The 23740-nt window shown below is 44.3% G+C and overlaps 4 protein-coding genes across 8 annotated transcripts in view; 2 read left to right on the top strand and 2 right to left on the bottom strand.

Moving 5' to 3' along the window:
- Positions 1-177: 177 nt before the first annotated feature.
- Positions 178-4942, bottom strand: tatdn1 (TatD DNase domain containing 1). 5 transcript variants are annotated; one of them, XM_034544549.1, is made up of 12 exons: positions 4636-4942; positions 3769-3834; positions 3588-3637; positions 3433-3496; positions 3199-3342; positions 3061-3103; positions 2104-2189; positions 1983-2023; positions 1607-1683; positions 871-941; positions 604-730; positions 178-515 (listed from the first exon to the last, which is right to left on the bottom strand). In XM_034544549.1, the coding sequence occupies exons 1-12, from the start codon at positions 4655-4657 to the stop codon at positions 413-415; spliced, it is 894 nt and encodes a 297-aa protein (XP_034400440.1). In that variant the 5' UTR covers positions 4658-4942; the 3' UTR covers positions 178-412. The 5 variants fall into 5 exon arrangements, with proteins under 5 accessions (XP_034400440.1, XP_034400439.1, XP_034400441.1 ...); XM_034544550.1 differs by lacking the exon at positions 4636-4942 and adding an exon at positions 4187-4466 and having other exon boundaries at positions 343-515; XM_034544551.1 differs by lacking the exon at positions 4636-4942 and adding an exon at positions 4207-4466 and having other exon boundaries at positions 343-515.
- Positions 4936-8392, top strand: ndufb9 (NADH:ubiquinone oxidoreductase subunit B9). The gene is made up of 4 exons (XM_034544554.1): positions 4936-5102; positions 6025-6217; positions 7268-7381; positions 8053-8392. The coding sequence occupies exons 1-4, from the start codon at positions 5014-5016 to the stop codon at positions 8182-8184; spliced, it is 528 nt and encodes a 175-aa protein (XP_034400445.1). The 5' UTR covers positions 4936-5013; the 3' UTR covers positions 8185-8392.
- A 1909-nt stretch (positions 8393-10301) lies between these two features.
- On the bottom strand, positions 10302-16742 carry LOC117739221 (fibrinogen C domain-containing protein 1-like). Its single transcript, XM_034545512.1, has 6 exons — positions 16125-16742; positions 14237-14471; positions 12534-12668; positions 12201-12417; positions 10555-10750; positions 10302-10454 (listed from the first exon to the last, which is right to left on the bottom strand). Exons 1-6 carry the CDS (start codon positions 16740-16742, stop codon positions 10302-10304), a joined length of 1554 nt encoding a protein of 517 aa, XP_034401403.1.
- A 3846-nt stretch (positions 16743-20588) lies between these two features.
- Positions 20589-23740, top strand: part of LOC117738881 (pro-opiomelanocortin-like) — a 6610-nt gene continuing 3458 nt past the window's right edge. The window contains exons 1-2 of the mRNA XM_034545022.1: positions 20589-20638; positions 21833-21953. Coding sequence (XP_034400913.1) covers positions 21837-21953 — 117 coding nt within the window. The 5' untranslated portion in view covers positions 20589-20638; positions 21833-21836. The remainder of the gene's footprint in view (positions 20639-21832; positions 21954-23740) is intronic.

The following is a 23740-nucleotide window of genomic DNA, read 5'->3' as shown; positions in this document are numbered from 1 at the left end:
TTTTGTTGTTTAACCATATTTTGATCTGATTTTAATGTACCGTTTCAACAAGCTCGTTAAAATCAAGTCTTAAAGTGTGTGCCAAAAAAATAAACCCAATACATGAAGCATTAAGCAAAAAAAACATGAAAAAGTAATTTATTTTATTTCAGAAGAAGACGCATCAGAAGCTTTTAAACACACACACACACACACACACACACACACACACACACACACACACACACACACACACACACACACACACACACACACACACACACACACACACACACACACACACACACACACACACACACACACACACACACACACACACACACACACACACACACACACACACACACACACACACACACACACACACACACACACACACACACACTCACACACACTCACACACACTCCGTCCTCAGCTGGCGCTGAAGAACACCTTGATGGTGTTGTTGTAGATGGCGTCGGCCAGCTCCAGCGGGTCCTCTCCCCTCGCTGCTGCCATCACCTCCAGAACTTGTCTGCAAGACAGAAATAATAGTGACGCTTTTTAAAAAACAAATTTTAAAAATAAAAAGGAATTACAGGCGTGACCTCCACACGACTCACATGATGTGACAGGGCTCGTTCCTGTCCTTCAGGCAGTGCCCCGCCTCCCATTTCTTCTTTGTGGGAAATGTGGTCTTTACATATTTGGAGCCCGCGTGCGTGTTCTTCACGCCGCACCACGGAGCATCTGAGAAGGTTTAATAGATGTGAGGCACCAAACATCTCAAGTCTTTGGTTCGGTGTGACGACGAAGCCACAGAACACGGCAAATGTGACACGTTTTGTCAAATGCTTTGTTTTTATTTCAATAAACAGAAGGCAGCTCACCGGTTTCTATCATGAGTCTCTCAGTGGGGATGGACTTCATGGCTTCAATATTGGCCTCAGTTTTCAAGGAACTGAAAAAAAGAAATAACGATAAAAAAACGTTATTAATAATAATAATAATAATAATATTTAATAACTAAATTATATTATGAAACAAAGAGCTGAACTTTTATAAATTATTATATTATATAATAATATGATATAATATAATAATATAAAATATAATAATATAATACTATATTATAAAATATAATATTTTATAATATAATATGATATAAGATAATATATTATATTATATAATACTATATAATATGATATTATATAATATATCAGGGTTGTATTGTTCACATAATAAATTTAGTCATGTTGCTTTAAATACAGCATGAATTGAATTATCATTGTTCTCCTCCGTATTATCAAAGTTAGCAGTGACAGATTGTATTATTATTTTAAGAATGACATTCAAACACATTTTAAGTTGATTTACAAGATTCAAGACAATAGTTCTCCTTGTGTTTGAATGGTGAGCGAGTCAAGTTGTATTTTAATTATACATTTAGCCAGAATAGAAACAGAATCTCCAAGATGGCGGCGTAACAGTTTCACCACATCAAAAGACATTTAGCAAAGAATTTTAACATTCAGTGACCTTAAATCGAATGTTTAAAATCTTATAAAAGGTCGTAAAATAATCTAGTTTAAAGTTTCTTTCTGGGGGAAAAGAAAGTCCTCTCACCATCCGTTTATTCCGATGAAGAGGTCCAGGTCGATGAGGGCGGCTGCGTCCTCTGCCGTCCCATCGAATGAGTGGACCTGAGAGGAAACGAGGATATATATATATATATTAAAAATATATAAATATAAATTGTAATATAAATAAATAAAAAATAAAAAAAATATATATATATTAAAAATATATAAATATAAATTGTAATATAAATAAATAAAAATTAAAAATTAAAAAAAAAAAATATATATATATATATATACACACATATATGTATACTTTGATATAAAGTTGAATTCCCTTTTAATTAAAAACATTAGCGTGTCTCACTTCCTTGTCACCAAACAGTTCACTTTGAAGTAATCGTATAAAGAATAAAACAAACCACTCCTCCAACACATCGGTCTCGATTTCTCCTCATGATGTCTGGACGAAGACAAAAGAAAGAAACAGTCAGCCGCTGCGTACGCACAGACCAGAACCAGGTCCTGAGGGAACCGACCTACCCAGGAAGTCCTGGTGGGAGCTCCTGCAGTGGAGGAACATGGGCAGCCGGGTCTCCTCCGCCAAGTCAAACTGCTTCTCAAAGTATCTGCTCCACACCAGAGAGAGGAACGCTTCATATGCAGTACAATCATTTATCAAACAGTTACTCATACCAGCTTCTATCTGCTTAAGTTTACAGTACATTTAATATACATTATTTGTGTTAATTATTACTGTTTAAATATTACTCAAACAAGTTATTAATAGATTAGTTGGTGATGGAAACAGTCTTAAAGCTGCATTCTCTCTCCTGACCACCAGGGGGCGACTCCTCTGGTTGTATAGAAGTCTATGCCTCATGTGTTCTAGCTGCATTCTCTCTCCTGACCACCAGGGGGCAACTCCTCTGGTTGTATAGAAGTCTATGCTTCATGTGTTAAAGCTGCATTCTCTCTCCTGACCACCAGGGGGCGATTCCTCTGGTTGTATAGAAGTCTGTGCTTCATGTGTTAAAGCTGCATTCTCTCTCCTGACCACCAGGGGGCGACTCCTCTGGTTGTATAGAAGTCTATGCTTCATGTGTTAAAGCAGCATTCTCTCTCCTGACCACCAGGGGGTGACTCCTCTGGTTGTATAGAAGTCTATATAAATGACTCTACTTCTCTTGATGTCTTCCCTCAGTAAACATTGTAAACATTAGTTTTTGGTCTCAATCTCTAGTTTCAAGTCTTCTTCTATACAGCGTGATGTTCATTTAGTAAATTATGGTAATTTGGAGTCAAACAGACCATAAAGCAGGGGATGCTTTAGGGGCGGGGCTACAAGATGATTGACAGGTTGCTATTGGGTCACAAGGCCGTCATAATAAAAGTTTGTTATAAAGAAATACTAAAGTTTTTTTCGAGGCATCGCAACTGACCAAATGTCCGTTTACACGCGTGAAGCTTTTAAAACACAATAGAGACAAACAAACCCACTTGAGTTGAGTCTCTTTTGGGCAAAATTCCAACCGGTCGAAATCTGTAACGGGGGAGAAAAGACACGTTAGAGTCTCATGAAACAATAGAAAGAATTTGAATATGTTTTTTTAAATTATTTTAATTATTGCTGCACACCCAGTCCACACTCTCCGACGGCCACCACCTTGGCCCTGTGCGCCGCGGCCAGCTCCCTCAGCCCCGAGGAGTACCGGGCTTCACCGTTCTGCTCAAACTCATTGCAGCGGGTGGGATGGCAGCCCACCGTGCAGTAGAGCTCGTCTGCAAACAACAACAACAACAACAACAACAACAACAACAACATCGTAACAAGCCCACAAAATGGGGTTTTTAACGTGGTTTTTTCGTTACCTCTGGTCTCGGCTAGCTTGAGAGCCTCCTTGCTGTCCTCGAGGTTTCCTCCTGTGATCACGAACTGGGAGAAAGCGACAGGTGTTAAGGTCAGAGGTCACCAGGTGGGGTTCGTCCTCTGGGGACCGCGACGGGGCGGCTGTGGAGACGTTTACCTTCTCTACTCCGCTTCCCAGAGCTCTGTCGAGGATCTGGTTCAAGTCGTCTGTAAACGAACCACAACTGGTCTCAGGTTAGCTGGTTTAACTGGTCTCAGGTTAACTGGTTTAACTGGTCTCAGGTTAACTGGTTTAACTGGTCTCATGTGAACTGGTCTCAGGTGAACTGGAGTCTCACCGTCGTGCTTCTGCTTCCCTCGGTAGATTCCTCTGAACATCGGGTCGGTGAGGTTCACGCCGATATCTGCCGACGGAGAGAAAAGGAAGTTTAAGATAAGATGATCTCCCAATATACTCCGTAGTGATCGATAAAGCTGATCAGGGTCTCATCTTTTCTCTACCGCTACTCGGCGAAATGTTTCTTGTTCTCGGGTCTCTCTTGGAAAAGAGATCGTAATCTCAATAAGCCTAATTAAATAAAGAAATGAATATATTTTTGTTATCCATTCTGCTTTAGTTTAAAAAGCTTGACTATTCCTTAATAAACTACTTAATAAACTGTTTATATGTTTTTTCCAACCACACATTTTAACTGTTATTTTTGCATCACTTCATCTCAGTTGCCTGTAACTATGTAAAACTAGGAGCGTCCTTACATAATAATAATAATAATCACCCAGTCCTATAAAAGCAACACAGACAAGGCGCAGGCCTCACACTCCCAGAGGGTTGAGGGTTTGATTCCCACTCCTAATGTGTTGCCACTGCCACCTCTCCTTCACTTTAAAGCAGACACTGGCTCGGTAGCACTCTGAGATTATTGCTTTACAAATAAAATGCATCATTATTATTATTGTTATTATTACTTCTACACAACACTCGCTGTCACGAGGAGCTTTAAACCCCTCTGACGCGACACAGCTGCATGGCACTGGCGCTGCTGTGACGTCATCGCCAGCGACAAGGCTAACTCGCGCTAGCTTCCAATGGGGCGACTCAAGCCTGCATCCGGGTGTCTGTTTGCACCCGACACCGAGGGCCCGACCTTTCTCTTTATTACGTTTTGTAAATTAACCCGGACGTTAATTAAAGACACGAGTCTCACCGATGAATTTGTGCGGCGCCATGTTTGTGAAATACGTCTCGAAAGAACCGCGCGCGCAGCTGTGCGCGGTCCCGTAATGTCGCGTTACCGTAATGTCGCGTTACCGTAAACACGGCGAAAGAGCGGCGCCGCGTTATTTAAATATATACATCTTTATAACCGTTTCACCGGTAGAGACGAGAAACAACGTGCAGCGCGTGTGCGTCGTTATTATAAACACCTGTGACCACACACACACACACTGGACGAGGAACCCGTGTGCGCGTTACACGCGTGCTTTACGGTCGAGACGTTCACGCTAGTACCCAGAATGCACCGCGCCGAGAAGGTGACAGCAGCGGACGGACAGACCGGGGGCAAAGACGGAGAAAATAAAAAATGGCGGCCGCCTATGTCACCCACCAACAGAAGGTGTTGCGGCTCTACAAGAAGTCCCTGAGACACCTGGAGTCGTGGTGCATCTTCAGGTGAGAGGCGGTCGGGTTTCGGCTTCCGGTGAACCGTGAACCGTTTCAATGAAAACCCCCGGTTTCGTTAAACCGGGTGGAGCTTACCGGGGTCACCCGCTCCTCTAGTCGGTCAGTGCAGAACCGAAGAAATACAAACTCACTCCGATTGATCTGGTTGGATAAATAAATAATAACAAAACACATTTCATAATAAACATTAAGATTTTTATTAGTTTCAGGGACTAATTTGGTATAAAAATGGCGCCTCGATCCAGTTATTGTTTTGACTAAGTAATTAATCAGGAAATCCGATAAACTGAATAATATAATATTATATTGGGGCTTTTGCTGTTCAGGTTAAGTAGGTTAAATGTTGGTAGCTATACTTCTTATTTATATTATTTATATAGGCATCTATTTCTTACACATGAAGGAGTTTAAAATGACAATTTGTAATATCTGTGATTTTAAGTTTCACTTGTTGATGTTAAACAGTCACATAAAAGATATGAACAACACTAGACTGGACATTTAAGACAAGTGTTTTTGTGAATATATATATATATATATATATATATATATATATATATATATATATATATATATATATATATATATATATATATATATATATATATATATTAGTTTTTGACCAGGATCCCTTAAATGTGATTATAGAGAATATTGTCCAAGATGATGTAATTGGATTTGATATTTACATTCGTCGCTTCTGTGCAGTCATTTCTTGTTGCTCCACACTCGGACGTATCTATTGTTCTCCGTATCTATTGTTCTCCGTATCTATTGTTCTCCGTATCTATTTTCATCGGATTATAAATATGGGTATTGACAACGTAACGAGAGTTATGAAGAAGTATCGCAGTAGATTTTTTCTGCTCTCCTATTTATACGATTTTTATTTTATTTTTTCTGGTTTCAGAGACAAATACCGGTTCTACGCCTGCATGCTGCGAGCTCGCTTCGATGACAGCAAGGAGGAGAAGGACATGATGAAGGCCTCCATGATGCTGAAGTCGGGCGAGGAGGAGTTCTGGTCCAACCAACACCCTCAGCCCTACATCTTCCCCGAGTCTCCGGGCGGGACGTCCTACGAGAGATACGAGTGCTACAAGGTGAGGCAGGCCGTCGGGGGGGGTCACGGGGTCACCTGTTATGACACTGTGGTCATGGACGTCTTCTCTATTTTATCTCCGGCGTCGTTGGGAAAAGGGTTATGGAGCTCGCAATATGTGAAATTAACAAAGGCTACAATAAGTTTGCAAGTTGTGTCACAATGTTTCCCTTTTTTTTCATAAAGCTGAGGGATGATTCATGAACGACATAGAACCACTTATCCTATTTAGGGGCATGGGCCAATCCCAGCTGAAATTGGGTGAAGGCTGGGTCACCTGGACAGGGGTTCACCTGGACAGGGGTTCACCTGGACCAGGGGTTCACCTGGGACAGGGGTTCACCTGGACAGGGGTTCACCTGGGACAGGGGTTCACCTGGGACAGGGGTAACCTGGACAGGGGTTCACCTGGACCAGGGGTTCACCTGGACAGGGGTTCACCTGGACCAGGGGTTCACCTGGACAGGGGTTCACCTGGACAGGGGTTCACCTGGACAGGGTTCACCTGGACCAGGGGTTCACCTGGACAGGGGTTCACCTGGACAGGGTTCACCTGGACCAGGGGTTCACCTGGACAGGGTTCACCTGGACCAGGGGTTCACCTGGACAGGGGTAACCTGACCAGGGGTTCCCCTGGACCAGGGGTTCACCTGGACAGGGGTTCACCTGGACCAGGGGTTCACCTGGACAGGGTTCACCAGTTTTATCTCAGGGCTCATACAGAGACAGACGACCAGTCACACTGACGGGCAATTTAGAGAACCTCCAATTAACCTGAGCCGCATGTCCTTTGGACTGCGGGAGGAAGCTGGAGAACCCGGAGGGAACCCGCGCTGCCACGGGGAGAACGTGCAGACTCCACACAGAAGGACACCGGCCTGGGAATCAGGGGGTGGAACCAGCAGCCCCAAATCAAACCGATAATAAATAATGTGACCGGGGGAAAAGTGCAGCTGGTCCTCGCATCGTTTAATGTCGAGCGTCTCATTTGTTCTTTTCTCAAGTCAGTCTTAACGCGATGGAAGTCCTGAGCTCTGCTTGGTTCCCGCAGGTCCCAGAGTGGGCGCTGGACCACTGGCACCCCACGGAGAAGGCCATGTACCCCGACTACTTCTCCAAAAGGGAGCAGTGGAAGCAGCTGAGAATGCAGAGCTGGGACAAAGAGGTGGGCACGCTTCACATCCCGCCTCCTCTTCCTGTTTTGTGTTTCCACTACGATAACGTCACATAAGCTCTGCGGCAAACGATCGTTTATGATACTTACCAATCCACGATAATCATGATCGAACAGCACTTTTTTTTTTTGAAGTTTTAAGGCAATTTCCAGAAGTGAAAAAAGCATAACTTTAGGCTATAAATGAGTATCATTAGGACACTTTTTTCCGTGTCTTCAATATTCACCACGAGAGGCGTTATTTAATATCTGTGGATAAAACAATCTTATTTTTTCGACATCGAACCAAAAGTGCGAAGATGCCGACTAATTTTTGGGGTTCCAGGACTCGTTCTTGCGGAACTCTGTTGGCGACGCCCTCTTTTTGACCGGTCGCACATTAATTAATTGATTTTTTGGGGGGTTTACACTGTTGATCACCCCCCCCCCCCCTCCTCCCTCCCTCCCCTCCCAACCCTCCCCCCCCCCTCCTCCCTCCCTCCCCTCCCAACCCTCCCCCCCCCCTCCTCCCTCCTCCCCCCCCCTCCTCCCTCCTCCCCCCCCCCCTCCCCAGAGATCGAACCTCTTCACTGTTCAGTAATTTCATGGAGAGAATAAATAAATATATCGATGAGCTGATCCCGTAATTGACTCCGCCCCTTTTTGTAAACGTCTGGTTGCAGGTCGCCCAGCTGCAGGCCGAGACTTCAGCCGGAGGCCCCAAGAACGAAGCTCTCCCTCCGGCCCGCAAGGAGGGGGAGCTCCCCCCTCTGTGGTGGCAGTACGTCACCCGCCCCAGGGAGCGCCCCACATAAACACCCTCCACCTCCCCCGTGGACAACAACAACAACAACAGCAGCATCAGCAGCACGAAGACTGGCTGAACTAACATTTGTAAAGCATGTTTTCATAGTCGTTCACCTGTGCAGCGGCTGAGAAAACAACCTGAATTCACACTTTGGGAAAGTCCTGTAGATGTATCAAAGAATACCTGTAACTATTCCAATAAATAATTATATGATGTGTGTTGTGTTTTAACTGCAAAAGAGAATCCTGAACATCTAGACGCCTGTGACGAGTGAAATGAAGCACGCTAACTCTGATTTGTTGTTGTTGTTGTTTGTTGTTTGAGTTTAAATGTGATCTCATCTAAATCTGCAAGAAAATGGCTTTTAAGGCTGAGTATTAATATGAACGGGTTCGTACGGTCATGGAACACCTGGACAAGACTGAACTGCTCCTCCTTCCAGGAAAAGGCTCTCCCACCCACGACCTGAGTATTAACTTCAACAACTCAGTGCTGGCTCCGACTCCGACTGCCAGGTACCTCGGTGTGACCTGTCAGTCAACTCTCCCTGACTGCCAACATTACCGCAACAACACGCTCCTGTAGGTACATGCTGTACAACATCAGGAGAATACGACCCCTTCTCACTCAGAAGGCGGCACAGGTTCTGGTCCAGGCTCTGGTCATTTCACGCCTTGACTACTGTAACTCCCTCCTTCAGGTCTACCTGCTAATGCCATTCGACCTCTACAGCTCATCCAGAATGCAGCTGTTCGACTGGTCTTCAACCTCCCGAAATTTACCCACACTACTCCGCTCCTCCGCGACCTTCACTGGTTACCGGTGGCCGCCCGCATCCGCTTCAAAACATTGGTACTTGCGTACCGTGCTGCAAACAGATCGGGTCCGGTCTACATCCAGGACATGGTCTAACCTCACATCCAGGACATGGTCTAACCTCACACCCAGGACATGGTCTAACCTCACACCCAGGACATGGTCTAACCTCACATCCAGGACATGGTCTAACCTCACACCCAGGACATGGTCTAACCTCACACCCAGGACATGGTCTAACCTCACATCCAGGACATGGTCTAACCTCACACCCAGGACATGGTCTAACCTCACATCCAGGACATGGTCTAACCTCACACCCCAGCCCGTTCACTTCGCTCGGCTTCTGCCAATCAGCTTGTAGCTCCGTCACTTCGAACTAAACACTCAACAAAATCACGACTGTTTGCTGTGCTGGCTCCTCATTGGTGGAACGAGCTCCCCATTGACATCAGGACAGCAGAAAGTCTCTACACCTTCCGTCGCAAACTAAAAACACATCTTTTTCCACTATACCTTGAATAGGGAAGGTAGAGCCGTAGTAGCACTTAAATGTCCCTTTCCGATAGCACTTTAGTAGCACTTAAATGTCTCTTACTGATGGCACTTTGTAGTTTAACTTTATTGAAGAAATTGTACTTGCTTGATTCTTGTTGTTCTGAGTTTGGACTCATGGTTTAATGCACTTATTGTAAGTCGCTTTGGATAAAAGCGTCAGCTAAATGACATGTAATGTAATGTAATGAAAAGTCATGGAATTTTTTAATGGTTATTTCCAGGCCTGGAAAATCCCAAAAGTTTTGGGAAAAGTCATGGAAATGTGTCATATTCATATGTTAATTTACGCAGTTTAATTTAAAAGAATAATCATTTATATAAATATTTATGTCAGCTGGGATAGGCTCCAGCACCCCCGCGACCCTAATGAGGATAAGCGGTATTGAAAATGGATGGATGGATAAATATTTATTCTTTTAATCAAACTGTTGTCTCTCGTTCATTTGTGTCACTTAAGGTAAACTCGGGGCGGAGTCACACGGAGATTTCACAACATGTTTGGTCTTGGAAATTTGGTTCTGGAAATCCATTGGTCAACACGTGTATGAACCCTGGTTACCTGACCTGGGATCAGGGGGAAGGTGGAGAGTCAGATTAAGGTTCATTAGGCTCAGTCATAGGAACAGAAACCGCTGTACAGTGTAGTTATTGTTCTTTTTACAACAGTTACTTATACAGCAGAAAAAGTGCATTTGGTGGGGACTATTTTCAGCAGCGGATTGATACATAATTTGGTACATTTGTGAGGCTTCAGACTGTCCCGCGCGACAGGCGCCCGAAGTCGCGCGGTCGCGTCATCATGGTGACCGCCTTCAGGGAGTAGAAGTCCGACTCCTTCCAGGAGAACCAGACGATGCCGTCCGGCCCCAGCAGGTTCTGGGCTTTCAGAGCGTAGCGCCCCCCCTGGCGAGAAACAGAAAAGTGGTTTTGGGGGCAGTTGAGTTGAGGGTGAAACCCCGCTCTGTGCGGGTTTCCAGGACGACGTCTTGTTCTCGTCCCTTACCTCGTAGTGGACGCCGTTGAGGTTGGCGTAGAAGCACTGGTGGAACCACCAGCCGGCGTGGCTGATCTCGGCGCAGACGTTGCCGGTGTCCGGCGTGCTGAAGCCGCGCTGGTCGTGGTACCAACCGAACGAATCCTCCACCGTGCCACTGAAACCGGACACGTGGAGGCGGTACTGGTTCTCCTCGTTCTCTATCCTGCAGGAGGAGGAGAGGGAACCGTAATGGAAGAAGGGGTCCTTTACGTGCTACAATGGAAGAGGGCGGAGTCACCGTGACGTCGTCACATTGGTTAGAAGCGTCGAGTTCAACGTTTTGCCAAAATGTTACAATTAACTTTTAAAGCTCTAAAACAAACGCGGAGATAACTCCCTCACCGGTAGAGACCTGTCAATCACCTTGTAGCCCCGCCCTAAAGTATAGACTTCTATACAACCAGAGGAGTCGCCCCCTGGTGGTCAGGAGAGACAATGCAACTTTAACACATGAAGCATAGACTTCTATACAACCAGAGGAATTGCCCCCTGGTGGTCAGGAGAGAGAATGCAGCTTCAACACATGAAGCATAGACTTCTATACAACCAGAGGAGCCGCTCCCTGGTGGTCAGTAGAGAGAATGCAGCTTTAACACATGAAGCATAGACTTCTATACAACCAGAGGAGTCGCCCCCTGGTGGTCAGGAGAGACAATGCAACTTTAACACATGAAGCATAGACTTCTATACAACCAGAGGAGCCGCCCCCTGGTGGTCAGTAGAGAGAATGCAGCTTTAACACATGAAGCATAGACTTCTATACAACCAGAGGAGTCGCCCCCTGGTGGTCAGTAGAGAGAATGCAGCTTTAACACATGAAGCATAGACTTCTATACAACCAGAGGAGTCGCCCCCCTGGTGGTCAGGAGACAGAATGCAGCTTTAACACATGAAGCATAGACTTCTATACAACCAGAGGAGTCGCCCACTGGTGGTCAGGAGAGAGAATGCAGCTTTAACACATGAAGCATAGACTTCTATACAACCAGAGGAGTCGCCCCCTGGTGGTCAGGAGACAGAATGCAGCTTTAACACATGAAGCATAGACTTCTATACAACCAGAGGAGTCGCCCACTGGTGGTCAGGAGAGAGAATGCAGCTTTAACACATGAAGCATAGACTTCTATACAACCAGAGGAGTCGCCCACTGGTGGTCAGGAGAGAGAATGCAGCTTTAACACATGAAGCATAGACTTCTATACAAGCAGAGGAGTCGCCCACTGGTGGTCAGGAGAGAGAATGCAGCTTTAACACATGAAGCATAGACTTCTATACAAGCAGAGGAGTCGCCCACTGGTGGTCAGGAGAGAGAATGCAGCTTTAACACATGAAGCATAGACTTCTATACAACCAGAGGAGTCGCCCCCTGGTGGTCAGGAGACAGAATGCAGCTTTAACACATGAAGCATAGACTTCTATACAACCAGAGGAGTCGCCCACTGGTGGTCAGGAGAGAGAATGCAGCTTTAACACATGAAGCATAGACTTCTATACAACCAGAGGAGTCGCCCCCTGGTGGTCAGGAGACAGAATGCAGGGTTAACTTTACTTTCCACACCCGGAGGTTGACATCTGGTCTGCCACTACTAATCTACGTCATCCAGTCAGTCTACCTGAAGCTGTGGTACAGGGCGTGTCTGTGGGCGTGGCTCCAGTCATGCAGGTTGATGCGGAGGCTGTAGTGGCCCTGGTTGGACAGCAGGTGGAGCTGTTGGTTGCCCAGCCAGTGTTCCTCACGCGGCTCGCCGAAGCCGTCGCGGTACTCCGACCAGCCGCGGTTAAAACTCACCGCGCCGCCGCGCCGCCGCTGAAACACCGTCCAGCCTCCGCCTGGAGCACACGCGGAAAGAAACACGTGACCACGCGCGCACAGGTGTACACGTCGTCGTGTCTCTTTACAAGTGTGTGTGTGTGTGTGTGTGCGTGTGTCTGTGTGTGCGCCTCACCCTCGGTCTCCATGTCGCAGTAGACGGGCAGGGCGTGGCCTGGCGACAGGACGATGGCGTACACACCTGAACGTCGGACGCCGCCGTGATACAGAGACGCGCAGTCCGATGGACAGAAAGACAAGCGCGGTCCATCTGAGGGACGGACACAGAGAATAATAATAATAATAACAACAATATTAAAAGTTCTTTAAACTTCAGTGCATCATGGGAAATGTTCCTGCAGGTAAACACACAGGTTACGGTTTGATACCTGCATGTGTAAAACCTTTATTCTTCTTTTTTTGCGTGTGCTGTATTTAATTTAATGGCGCATTTTGAAGGCTAAATTAATGGTTAACGTTGTTTCGTTTCAGTTCAAACTATTCTTGATTAAAAGGAACCTTGAGAGTTGATTCATCCTAAAATAACACAAATACAGACACGATACAAACAGTGTGCGGCGTGCAAAGCCAGGGAAGTAAACCTGACTTATAGTTTAAAGGTTCAATGTGGAAGATCTGTTTTGTGGATCATGAAACTCATCGGCACAAAAGTAATTATAACTTCAAATACAAATTCTGATCATTAATGATCCAAATTGCCAGATACAGATCTCTTTAATTATGGTCTATAAGGCTCCAGACGTCCTTTTTCCAGTCTCCCAAAAATAATTTCAATGCTCTGAAACCATCAAAAATACTAAATGTTAATCTTTTACTTTGTTTTAGAAATTTATGGTGTTTTGTTCTTCATAAAAATACAAAATTCAAGTGATTAGGAAGTAAAAGATTGCATTTTTATGGATTAATACAAATCTTGTCACGAGTAGTTTTAACATATATTTATGTTGTTGTGAAAACATCTCCTTCAAACTACTGCATTTATTCAGGTTTCTCATCAACACTACATTTTCCGAGATTACATGTGAACACATCATGATAACGTCATGATTTACCTTCGCCCCAGTACTCATTTCCACTGAACGGAGCCTGAACGCATCATATTGTAACTAAACAGGACCATGTTGGCCGTTAGCGGTGCTGCTAACGCTACTAGCTCTCCTGACAATTTAAACACAAATTGGTTGTTTACAATGTAACTTTATCAGATCGCCGACTCAAAACCATGAATGCCAAACGCCCTGATCGCATATTTTACTGAATATTGGTTTATTGGTATAACAATGGCATAACATTTGTCAGTAAAACTTAATTTCACACTACATCTGTCGGTCTCCCGGAGGCCTAATGATGAATTCCACCGCTCCTCTTGGGAAGCTGGTTGAGGCCAGGCATTGACCTTGAGTAGTTTGGGGTCAGGATTGCCCATTGGTCGGGGCACAGGACCAGAACCAATCAGGATACCGGTACCTCGCAGAGCGAGGACTCCCGGGCCAATCCTAGCGCTTGAATGCTGCAGGAGAGCGGTGGGATTCACAACAGCGCCTCCTGCACGCTGTCCTTAAAACCAAACGAGACGTTTTCTCATTTCTATTTCTTCTCGTCGTCTTTCTTCTGAATATGTGGTTATTTTCTTGCACATTGCACCTTTAACTGTTAACAAAACCTCGGCTGAAAAAATCTGATTTTTATCGGGTAAAAATAAATATCGAATGCCCTGCAGCAGTTTTTAGATTGTGTTGAAATGGTCCCGTTAGGATGCGTGAGCATCACGCAACGTGCAATTCCTGCGACTCACCACTGTGTCGGTTGCATGTGTACCTGGCGGCAGTGTGTCTCGCATGCCGAGCAGCGGCGCCGTCCTGACCACGTTGTTGGCGCAGCCCGCGTTGCGGCTCATTCGCTGCGCGGCGGCCGAGAGGTTGCGGAGCTGCAGCTGCAGCGCGTGCAGCAGCGCCGCGTGAACGCGCTGCAGCGTGTTGTCGTCGGTGTGACGCAACTCCAGGGAATGCAACCGCAGGTCAAAGGGCGACTCTAGAACAACACTTTCTTCACCCTGAGAGGTGAAAAAAAAAGAGAAGAGTTGGCGAGGTTTGTCATTGTTCGCTAAAAAAAGGAAGTAAGCAGTTCCATTTCAAAGGAATGCTCATCTTGTTAAGTGTATTTAAATATGTGGTCTGAATTTCAATCACATAAAGGGAAAGTGTGTAACATTTGGGGGGATTAATTGGCCGTAATTGAATATAATATTGGTTTTAATCAATGCTTAAATCACCTGAAACTAAGAATCGTTATGTTTTCTTTAGCGTTATATCTACGTAGGGAGTCCGCCATCTTGTGCCGCCATGTTTCTACAGCAGCCCAGAACGGACAAACTGAACGCTGGCTCTAAAAAAAGCCTTTCTGCATTTTGACGCTATCTCAAGGGACCAAAACCAGCTCGTCCAGCTACACACTCACACATAGTCACCGTTCAACAAGCATGGAGACACGTAAACTAAAGTGAAACCTAATTCAATCAATTGTCTGTTGTATTTAGCACAATCACATACAAAGAAAAGAAAAGAATGAAAAGGTTGCGTGAAGTCTGCGTGGTCACAACACAATGGAGGTGAAGGTAAAGAGCCGATACGCCGTCGGAGGAGTGCGTAAAGAAACGAGAATCTTGGTTATTTTGTTTGTCTTCATTTTGGCAGGATTTTGCTTGCCGCCTCATTTGTGTGATACAATAAACTAAATTATCAAAGTGCCGAATCGCCAACATTATTTATTTTCATTTACACAGGGAGGTAAAATTAGCCCACTGAGTAGCTCACGTGCTCGAACGCATTTCTTTTTTTAGGACTTTTCGGCAGCAAACAACGGCACCATTTACAAAAACAAAGACCTATCGGGCAGCAGTCTTAGCTTGACTTTGACCAAGGCTGGCCGAGTGGACACTAGCCCAGAAAGGTGCTGTCTGGGTCAGGCAGACTCAGGAGCATGCAGGGCCCCGACCAAAAGGCCTGCGGCTAATCCCGTTAGCATTCGGGGTTAAGGAGGACTTAGTGGGTGTCAATACAGGGAGACAGACAAAGATAAATAGAGACAGAGAGGAGGGTGTTAATAACACTGTTATTGTTGTGTTTTTGTCGCATTGCCTGTATTGTTTCTGTTCAGTTTCAGTGCTAAACGCATTTAGCTTGTGAGGCAGTGCGTTAGCCGGAATATCAAACTAAATGCCAACTGGAAAAGTGGCCTGTTATTTAAGCCAGATGAGAAGGGGTTAAAATACATAGTAATAGTAAACGTCTGTATATATAATATTCTTCTTGTTTTTACTCTTTTATCTTATTGTTTACTGTTTATTAAACTACTTGTTTTTTACTTATTACTGTGAGCAATGCTGCCGTAATCCTGTAATTTCCCCACTGAGGGACTAATAAAGGATTATCTTATTTTATCTCTTATCTTAAACAAATGTTTAATCCGGTGTATAGAGTAATTCAAAGTGTCAAATTAATAAATACAGATAACATTTATTTCAAAATTAGCTAATTTGGGAGAATAATAATTTATAAAAATAATAAAAACGTACTTTGTCTTTTTTGGCACTTTAGGACCCACTCCTGCAGGACTCTATTTAGAACGTGTTGAACTATTTCTTCAAGAAAATTAAGCTTCCGTTTCGTTGTTCGCATACTCTGTAAACTAGTGCGCGGCAGTGTACCTGCGACTCCAGGCTCTGCACTCGATGCCGGTGGTTCCTCACCTCCTCCTGCAGCTCCGACATCGTCTCCCTCAGCTCCTCCAGCTGCTCTTTTCGGTTCTTGTTCTCGTAGAGCCAATACGAGATGTCGTCCGTGCAGCGGAACATATCCGGGCAGCGTCGCCGCGACGTTCCCACCGGCACCGGAGGCAACGTCGCCGTCAGCCGACACCGCCCGCTGGACGTCAGGTGGCTGCTGTACTCGCCGCACCGCGCCGACGGACTGCCAATCGTCCGGTTGAAGGTTGGGTCGGTTCCGTCGTCAACGCCGGCGGTGCCGCTGCGTATCGCCGGCGACAGGTTGGAGTGTGTCTCCAGGAGGGAGGGATGAGGATGCCAGTCAGCGTCCTCGTGGTCTTTGTCGATGCCCCAGTCGGTGTCAAAGTTGGGGTCTACATGCTTGCTTGTTCGGATGTTCATGTCCGGCACATCCCTGTTTCTTTCTGTGAGGGTTCTGGGGTGCGCTTCTTCATCGTGTCCAACGTCTGGGTCTTCATCAGAGCCCGCAAAGTCCCCCGTGACATGGTGACACCGGCGGGCCAGTAAGACAAAGGTTAGTAAAATGAACCGCCACTTCATCCTGAACATTCAGTAACCCCCCCCTCCCTGATTGCTGCTGATTTCTTCATCCATAGCGACTTCAAGTGAAGTCATCGGTTTCACATTCGCTGATCGACATCAAGGGTCAGACGTCATGATGACGGTCCTTGAAAACCAGATCTAAACCCAGCCCCGGATCCGAGTACCCAGCCGGGTCAAAATGAAAAGTTCAGACCTGCTGGTTGAATCTTCTACTGTTGAAGAGCAGAAACAAAGTCTGGATGAAGTTTACACATACTTTGCACCATGTATGCCTCAAACACAAACTTCAAGCTTTAACATTAGTTCAAGACATCCCATCGTGTGCCATATAACTCATATATATATATATAACATATGACCATAGAACATGAGATCCTTTAAATGGTAAATGGACTTGTGCTTTAACACTATGTCATTCACACCAAGTCTTCCACTGATGGTGTAGGTGCCACTGCCCACCAGAACCATCTGAGCATCCACACCCTGATGGCACAGCCTTCGGGAGCAATCTGAGGTTAAGTGTTAAGTGTCCTTGTCTTGTTTCCTTGTCCTTAAATGCACCTTCAAGAAGGTTTTCAGAACAGTCCTTGCTTTCAACTGTATCGCCACTCGACGGCATTGCAACTTTGACTACACGACTAAAGGTTAATACATGTTGACGGGGAGCTTCTAAAGCACAACAAAAGACAGTGGGCTGAAACTTAAACAAATTAAATTAAAAAAAACTTTGCTTTGCATGAATTTTACATTCAAGTTGAAAAAACACACAAATCACACTCCTACCTGTTGCCCTGTACGTCCCAGCATTGCAACGCTGAATTCATCGCAATGGAAAAGCATCAGGACAGCCAGGAGACTGCGTGTGTGTGTGTTTGTGTTTGTGCGTTTGTGCACCGGGTATGACATCTTATCCCGATAATCCTCTAACGGGATTGGCAGCCATTGGCCTGGAAGGTAATTGATTACATTTAATGGGTTTAGATTAATGTGACGACAAGTTACAGTCGCTGACATCTGATAACGTTTATTTTAACCGGTGCTACTGAAGCACTGATCTGTTCATTACATGACCGTATAGTAAATACATCATATAGAATATGTCTGTATGGGATAATAAAAAATACCCTTATATACTCTTAAACATTTGAGTAGATACTGTAGTATATACACAATGTTCACATGTTTATATAATGCGTGTAAATGCTTGATAGGAGAGGAACCTAACAGGTTTAGAATGAGCCCTGCAACGTTATTTACATCCCATGTTACGAAAATGTCGAGCACAAAAAGTCACATAATGATGATTATTGGACACAAGTTCCTCTTAAAGGTGTCGCTAAAGGGACGAAATCCCAAAGTACTTTTAAACCGGATCGTTAAAAAATACCGGAACAAAATATTTATTCCAGGTAATTGAACGTAACATGTAATATTTTGTTCTTTTCTTTCTGTGCAGTGCAGTCAAAAGGACGGAATTTAACCGCCGGAGTCTGAGAGCAAAGTGCTTCCACTTCTGATACTGTGTCGATAATGTCATCGGTTGGCTCTTCTGCTGGTTTCATCGTGCCATTACCTCTTCATGTTTTTCCCCGACCACAATAGAGTGTGTGTGTGTAATGGGCTGAATGAAGGTTCAAGGCTGTGGGAGTCCTCTAATGGGTTTATATTTACCCGCCTGTCTCCAGAGGATGCTCCGTTTGTTCCATTAGTAAAAAGAAGAAGACAAAAAACCAGACAGTCTGAATCAGAGTTCAAAACAACATAACTTGAGTTCTCAATCAAGAAACAGCTTGAACGAAAATGTATGTTTTGCAACAAAGTTCTTTCTCATTTTTTTCTTCACATTTTGAGAACACAACAAGGTAAATACGCATAACTGGTCCTTGTGTTTTAACAGAACGACGTTTAGCTTTAATATGAATACACAGCTTTAACAAAAGGTCTTAGAGGGAGATTCTCGGTGGATGTCGACGGTTTTTGGAGACGAAAGCCTTCGGATCAGAAGCCAATCGCCGTTAGTTCTTGTGGGAACTGTGCAAAGAAAGATGAATCAAAGAACAGCCGTGAACTAAGCTTAAAGAAAAGGCTCCTGGAGGATGTTAAATGTTAAAGTTAGAGTCCTGTTTGTCTATCAGGCTCGGTTGATGTTAAATGTTAAAGTTAGAGTCCTATTCGTCTATCAGGCTCGTAGAGAGGCTCCTGGAGGATGTTAAATGTTAAAGTTAGAGTCCTGTTTGTCTATCAGGCTCGTAGAGAGGCTCCTGGAGGATGTTAAATGTTAAAGTTAGAGTCCTGTTTGTCTATCAGGCTCGTAGAGAGGCTCCTGGAGGATGTTAAATGTTAAAGTTAGAGTCCTGTTTGTCTATCAGACTCGTAGAGAGGCTCCTGGAGGATGTTGAATGTTAAAGTTAGAGTCCTGTTTGTCTATCAGGCTCGTAGAGAGGCTCCTGGAGGATGTTAAATGTTAAAGTTAGAGTCCTGTTTGTCTATCAGGCTCGTAGAGAGGCTCCTGGAGGATGTTAAATGTTAAAGTTAGAGTCCTATTCGTCTATCAGACTCGTAGAGAGGCTCCTGGAGGACACAGAGCTTTAAAAAATGAAGTTGATCCTAGTCAACCTTTCCCCCGGTGGTCCGTTAAACAAGTCAATCCCCTGTCAGATTGATCATTAGTCACACAGTGGGCTCAGAGAATGGAAAGATGCTGCAGCAGGTGTGTGTGTGTGTGTGTGTGTGTGTAACTGTAGACTCTGACCCCGCAGGTTTGAATCCCCTCTTCCACCCCGGTCACAACATGTCGGCTTGGTGTTAATCTGCCCGGTGCGTCGGCTGACATTTAACACGTAAGGTGGTGGAGGCGGACTCGCATGGTGCGCTTTCTGTCTTTTGTGTGCCGCTAGCTTTTCGTCCCTCGAGTCTCCAGCTGTGGAGTTCGAAGGTTGATGCATTTCCTTCCGTGAAACCACCAATTAAACAAAACAATCAACGGAGATGCATCAGGAAACAGCTTATATGTACCTATTGTGGTCACAAGGCGAAAACAGACTCATCACGTAAAACTATTATGTGTGTTTAAAGTTATTTTAGAAAGAAAAAGGTGCAAACCGATACCCATAATACCGGCAAAAGAAGATGTAGTACGTCCCAATACAAGGTGTGTTGAGTGCAGCAGGGATGGTGCAGCTTTGTGGCCCAACCAGCACGTTAGCGTCACTGGTTTTCCTCCACAAAACACCAACGGGATTCTTTAATTCGATCTTCACAAACAAAAACAAACAAACAAAAACGTCAAAGGTCACAAGAGGTTTATTTACTGACCTTTTTGATATTGTAGAATCTTATCAAAGTCAGTAGGATTCATCCTCTGGGGAACATGAATGTCATTTTCAATAACACCATTAATAAAACTGGTGGAATATAAAACTAAATCTGTCTTTTAAAAATGTTGATTTTCTTTTCTTCTTTTCTTTTCTTTAAAGAAGAAGGAAGTTTTCATCGGAGAGCAACGATGGCGACGATGATGATGGTGGTGATGATGATGATGACGGTGTGTGTGTGTGTCGGTGTGTGCGTGACGTGTGTGTGGGTGGAAGAGGGGGATGATGTTTCAATGATTGTCTATTTTCATGCAACGGTGTGTGTTTGCAGGCATGAGTGAGAGAATGATTTGGTCAGGTAATGACTTCATCATCGTGTGTGTGTGTGTGTGTGTGTGTGTGTGTGTGTGTGTGTGTGTGTGTGTGTGTGTGTGTGTGTGTGTGTGTGAGTGTGTGTGTGTCCTTGGCTAACAGGATATAAAGTCGCCTGGTCAGTTGGAGGGACCAAAGAGGAGAGGACCAACAGAAATCTGTCCATCCGCTGAACGAACTGAAAACAGCAGAGGGAGAGAGAGAGCGGTGAGTGTCTTCATTATCTGTTTGATGATTTTTATATTTTTCTTTATTTCAATTATATTAAAGAGCTGTGTTTTCTATATTATACTATATATTCTCAACAACTTTTAAACTAAAAGGAGGACGAATTTAAAAAGTAAAAAACTACGTGATAATACAAATAATAATAATGATAATAAACCATATCACACTTATACAATAACACATCAAAACAGTGATTACAAATTGTTTTATGAAAGGCAAATACAAGGTAATACATAACAAGTTAGAAGAATAAGATGAGAAGAAAAACGTGTAAAAAAAGCGTGAATACGTGAAATATGAAATTCGTTCCATTTTATTTGTGATAACAACGTGTTTCTGTGGTGATGATGTGAAATTATTCATTTTTGAATTAGGAAATATAATATAATCTCAACATACATAACACAACAGTATGCAGATTATGCAATTTCAATTAACAAAGCTATTTGTTATTAAAATAAATTTAAAAAAAAATGATAATTAGAAAGCAATATTTAATGATACGTACATTTCTTCTTCTTCATCTGAAACCATCGGGGAATTAAAACAGTTTTCTTGTGTTTGAAATATTAATTTTGTCAACCCGACGTAGAGGAATGTTTGAGCTTTATTATTAAAAAAATACTTTAATGATTACAAGAGAACAAGAACAAGAACATAAATCTATACTTATGTCCTCTCCAGGCTGCCATAGCAACTAGAGTTTTTGTTAATTTACTGTTAGTTGTTGGCAAATATTTTCTCATTATTCTATATTTTTAAATATACAAGTATATTATTACTTCTTATTCAAGTGACATTCTTTTGTATTTAATTTTTTTTGTCAACTGTGTTTTTCTTCTATTTTTTAACGTTTCATTTTTACTCTACACTGTTTCTTATTTTGAAATATTGTAAATATATAACTTCATTGAGTGTTTCTGTGTGATGTATATATGTTTTAGCTGCGGTCCAACAGTACAATAATGTAGTTGTCTCAATGTATTGTTTTAATGAATATTTTTAATAATTGTAGATTTCTTTGTGTTATATTTTAGATGATTAATTTATTAACATTTACTTTTAAAAAACATTATCGGGGCTTTGTAAATATAAATGAAAGCCAAAGTTGAATGGACCTGAAGCTTTTATTTTGAAATGACTGCGGAATAAGAACCATGTAACGCGTTGCAGAGAAATGTGTCCTGCATGGCTATTGGTGGCTGTGGCGCTGGTGGGCGTGGCCAGAGGAGACGTCAGTCAGTGCTGGGAACATCCAAGTTGTCAGGATGTCAACTCTGAGACGAGCATGATGGTAACATACATTACATTACATTACATTACATGTCATTTAACTGGCACCTTTATCCAAAGAGACTTACAGTAAGTGCATTAAACCATGAGTCCAAACTCAGAACAACAAGAATCAAGCAAGTACAATTGCTTCAATAAAGTTAAACTACAAAGTGCTATCAGTAAGAGACATTTAAGTGCTACTAAAGTACTACTACGGTGCTACCTTCCCTATTCAAGGTATAGTTTGCGACGGAAGGTGTAGAGACTTCCTGTCCTGATGTCAATGGGGAGCTGGTTCCACCAATGAGGAGCCAGCACAGCAAACAGTCGTGACTTTGTTGAGTGTTTAGCTCGAAGTGAAGGAGCTACAAGCTGATTGGCAGAAGCCGAGCGAAGTGAACGGGCTGGGGTGTGAGGTTAGACCATGTCCTGGATGTGAGGTTAGACCATGTCCTGGGTGTGAGGTTAGACCATGTCCTGGGTGTGAGGTTAGACCATGTCCTGGGTGTGAGGTTAGACCATGTCCTGGGTGTGAGGTTAGACCATGTCCTGGGTGTGAGGTTAGACCATGTCCTGGGTGTGAGGTTAGACCATGTCCTGGGTGTGAGGTTAGACCATGTCCTGGGTGTGAGGTTAGACCATGTCCTGGGTGTGAGGTTAGACCATCTCCTGGATGTGAGGTTAGACCATGTCCTGGGTGTGAGGTTAGACCATGTCCTGGGTGTAGACCGGACCCGATCTGTTCGCAGCACGGTACGCAAGTACCAATGTTTTGAAGCGGATGCGGGCGGCCACCGGTAACCAGTGAAGGTCGCGGAGGAGCGGAGGATTGTGGGTAAATTTCGGGAGGTTGAAGACCAGTCGAGCAGCTGCACGGCTCAGACACAGATCCTCTCCAGGTTACCCGGTAAGAGCGGTCGGTGAGGTAGGATGAGAAGAGTGAGAGCGTGGTGCCTGAGATACACAGGTCCTGGAGGGAGGACATGAGGATCTGGTGGTTCACTGTGTCAAAGGCAGCGGACAGGTCTAGAAGGATAAGGACAGAGGAGAGAGAGACTGCTCTAGCAGTGTGAAGTTGCTTAGAGAGAGAGGGTGAGAGGGTGAGAGGGTGCGGATGTTGCGACGGACAGGTGCAGAGTCCGTTGTGGGAGGGTTGTCAGTTCCAAAGAGTGAGAGAGAGTAAGAGATAAAGAAGTGGTCAGAGACATGAAGTGGAGTTACAGTGAGGTTTGCTGTAGAGCAGTTTCTGGTGAACATAGTCAAGGTGGTGTCCAGCTTTGTGAGTAGGAGGGGAAGGACTGAGAGAGAGAGCAAAGGAAGACAGTAAGAGTAGCAGGTCACATGACTTCTCTGTCTGGATGTTAAAGTCACCCAGAAGGATGAGCGGGGGACGTTTTCTGAGACCTTCGACAGGAGGACGTCTAGTTCTTTCCAAGAAGTCTCCCAAGGAGCCAGGTGGACGGTAGAGAACACAATGTTTAGTTGAACCGGATGAGTAACCGTCACTGCATGAAATTCAAAAGACAGTGGGGTAAATAATGGAAGCGGGTAGAGAGCAAAACTCCATTTGGGTGAGATGAGTAGACCAGAACCACCACCCCGACCAGAGGGTCTGGGTGTGTGGCTGAAGGAGAAGGAGAGAGCAGCAGGGGTAGATGTGTGTCTGGTGTGATCCAAGTCTCAGTGAGAGCCAGGTAGTCAAGCGATTGATTGATAGCGAAGCCAGAGATGAAGTCCGCCTTGCGGTTAGCTGACTGACAGTTCCAGAGGCCCCCAGTGACGAAGTGCGAGTAGATGTGCACACAG

Source organism: Cyclopterus lumpus, chromosome 11, assembly GCF_009769545.1.
Source record: "Cyclopterus lumpus isolate fCycLum1 chromosome 11, fCycLum1.pri, whole genome shotgun sequence".
Lineage (NCBI taxonomy): Eukaryota > Metazoa > Chordata > Actinopteri > Perciformes > Cyclopteridae > Cyclopterus > Cyclopterus lumpus.
The sequence above is the reverse complement of the archived record's forward strand: the minus strand, read 5'-3'. Positions and strand labels throughout refer to the sequence as shown.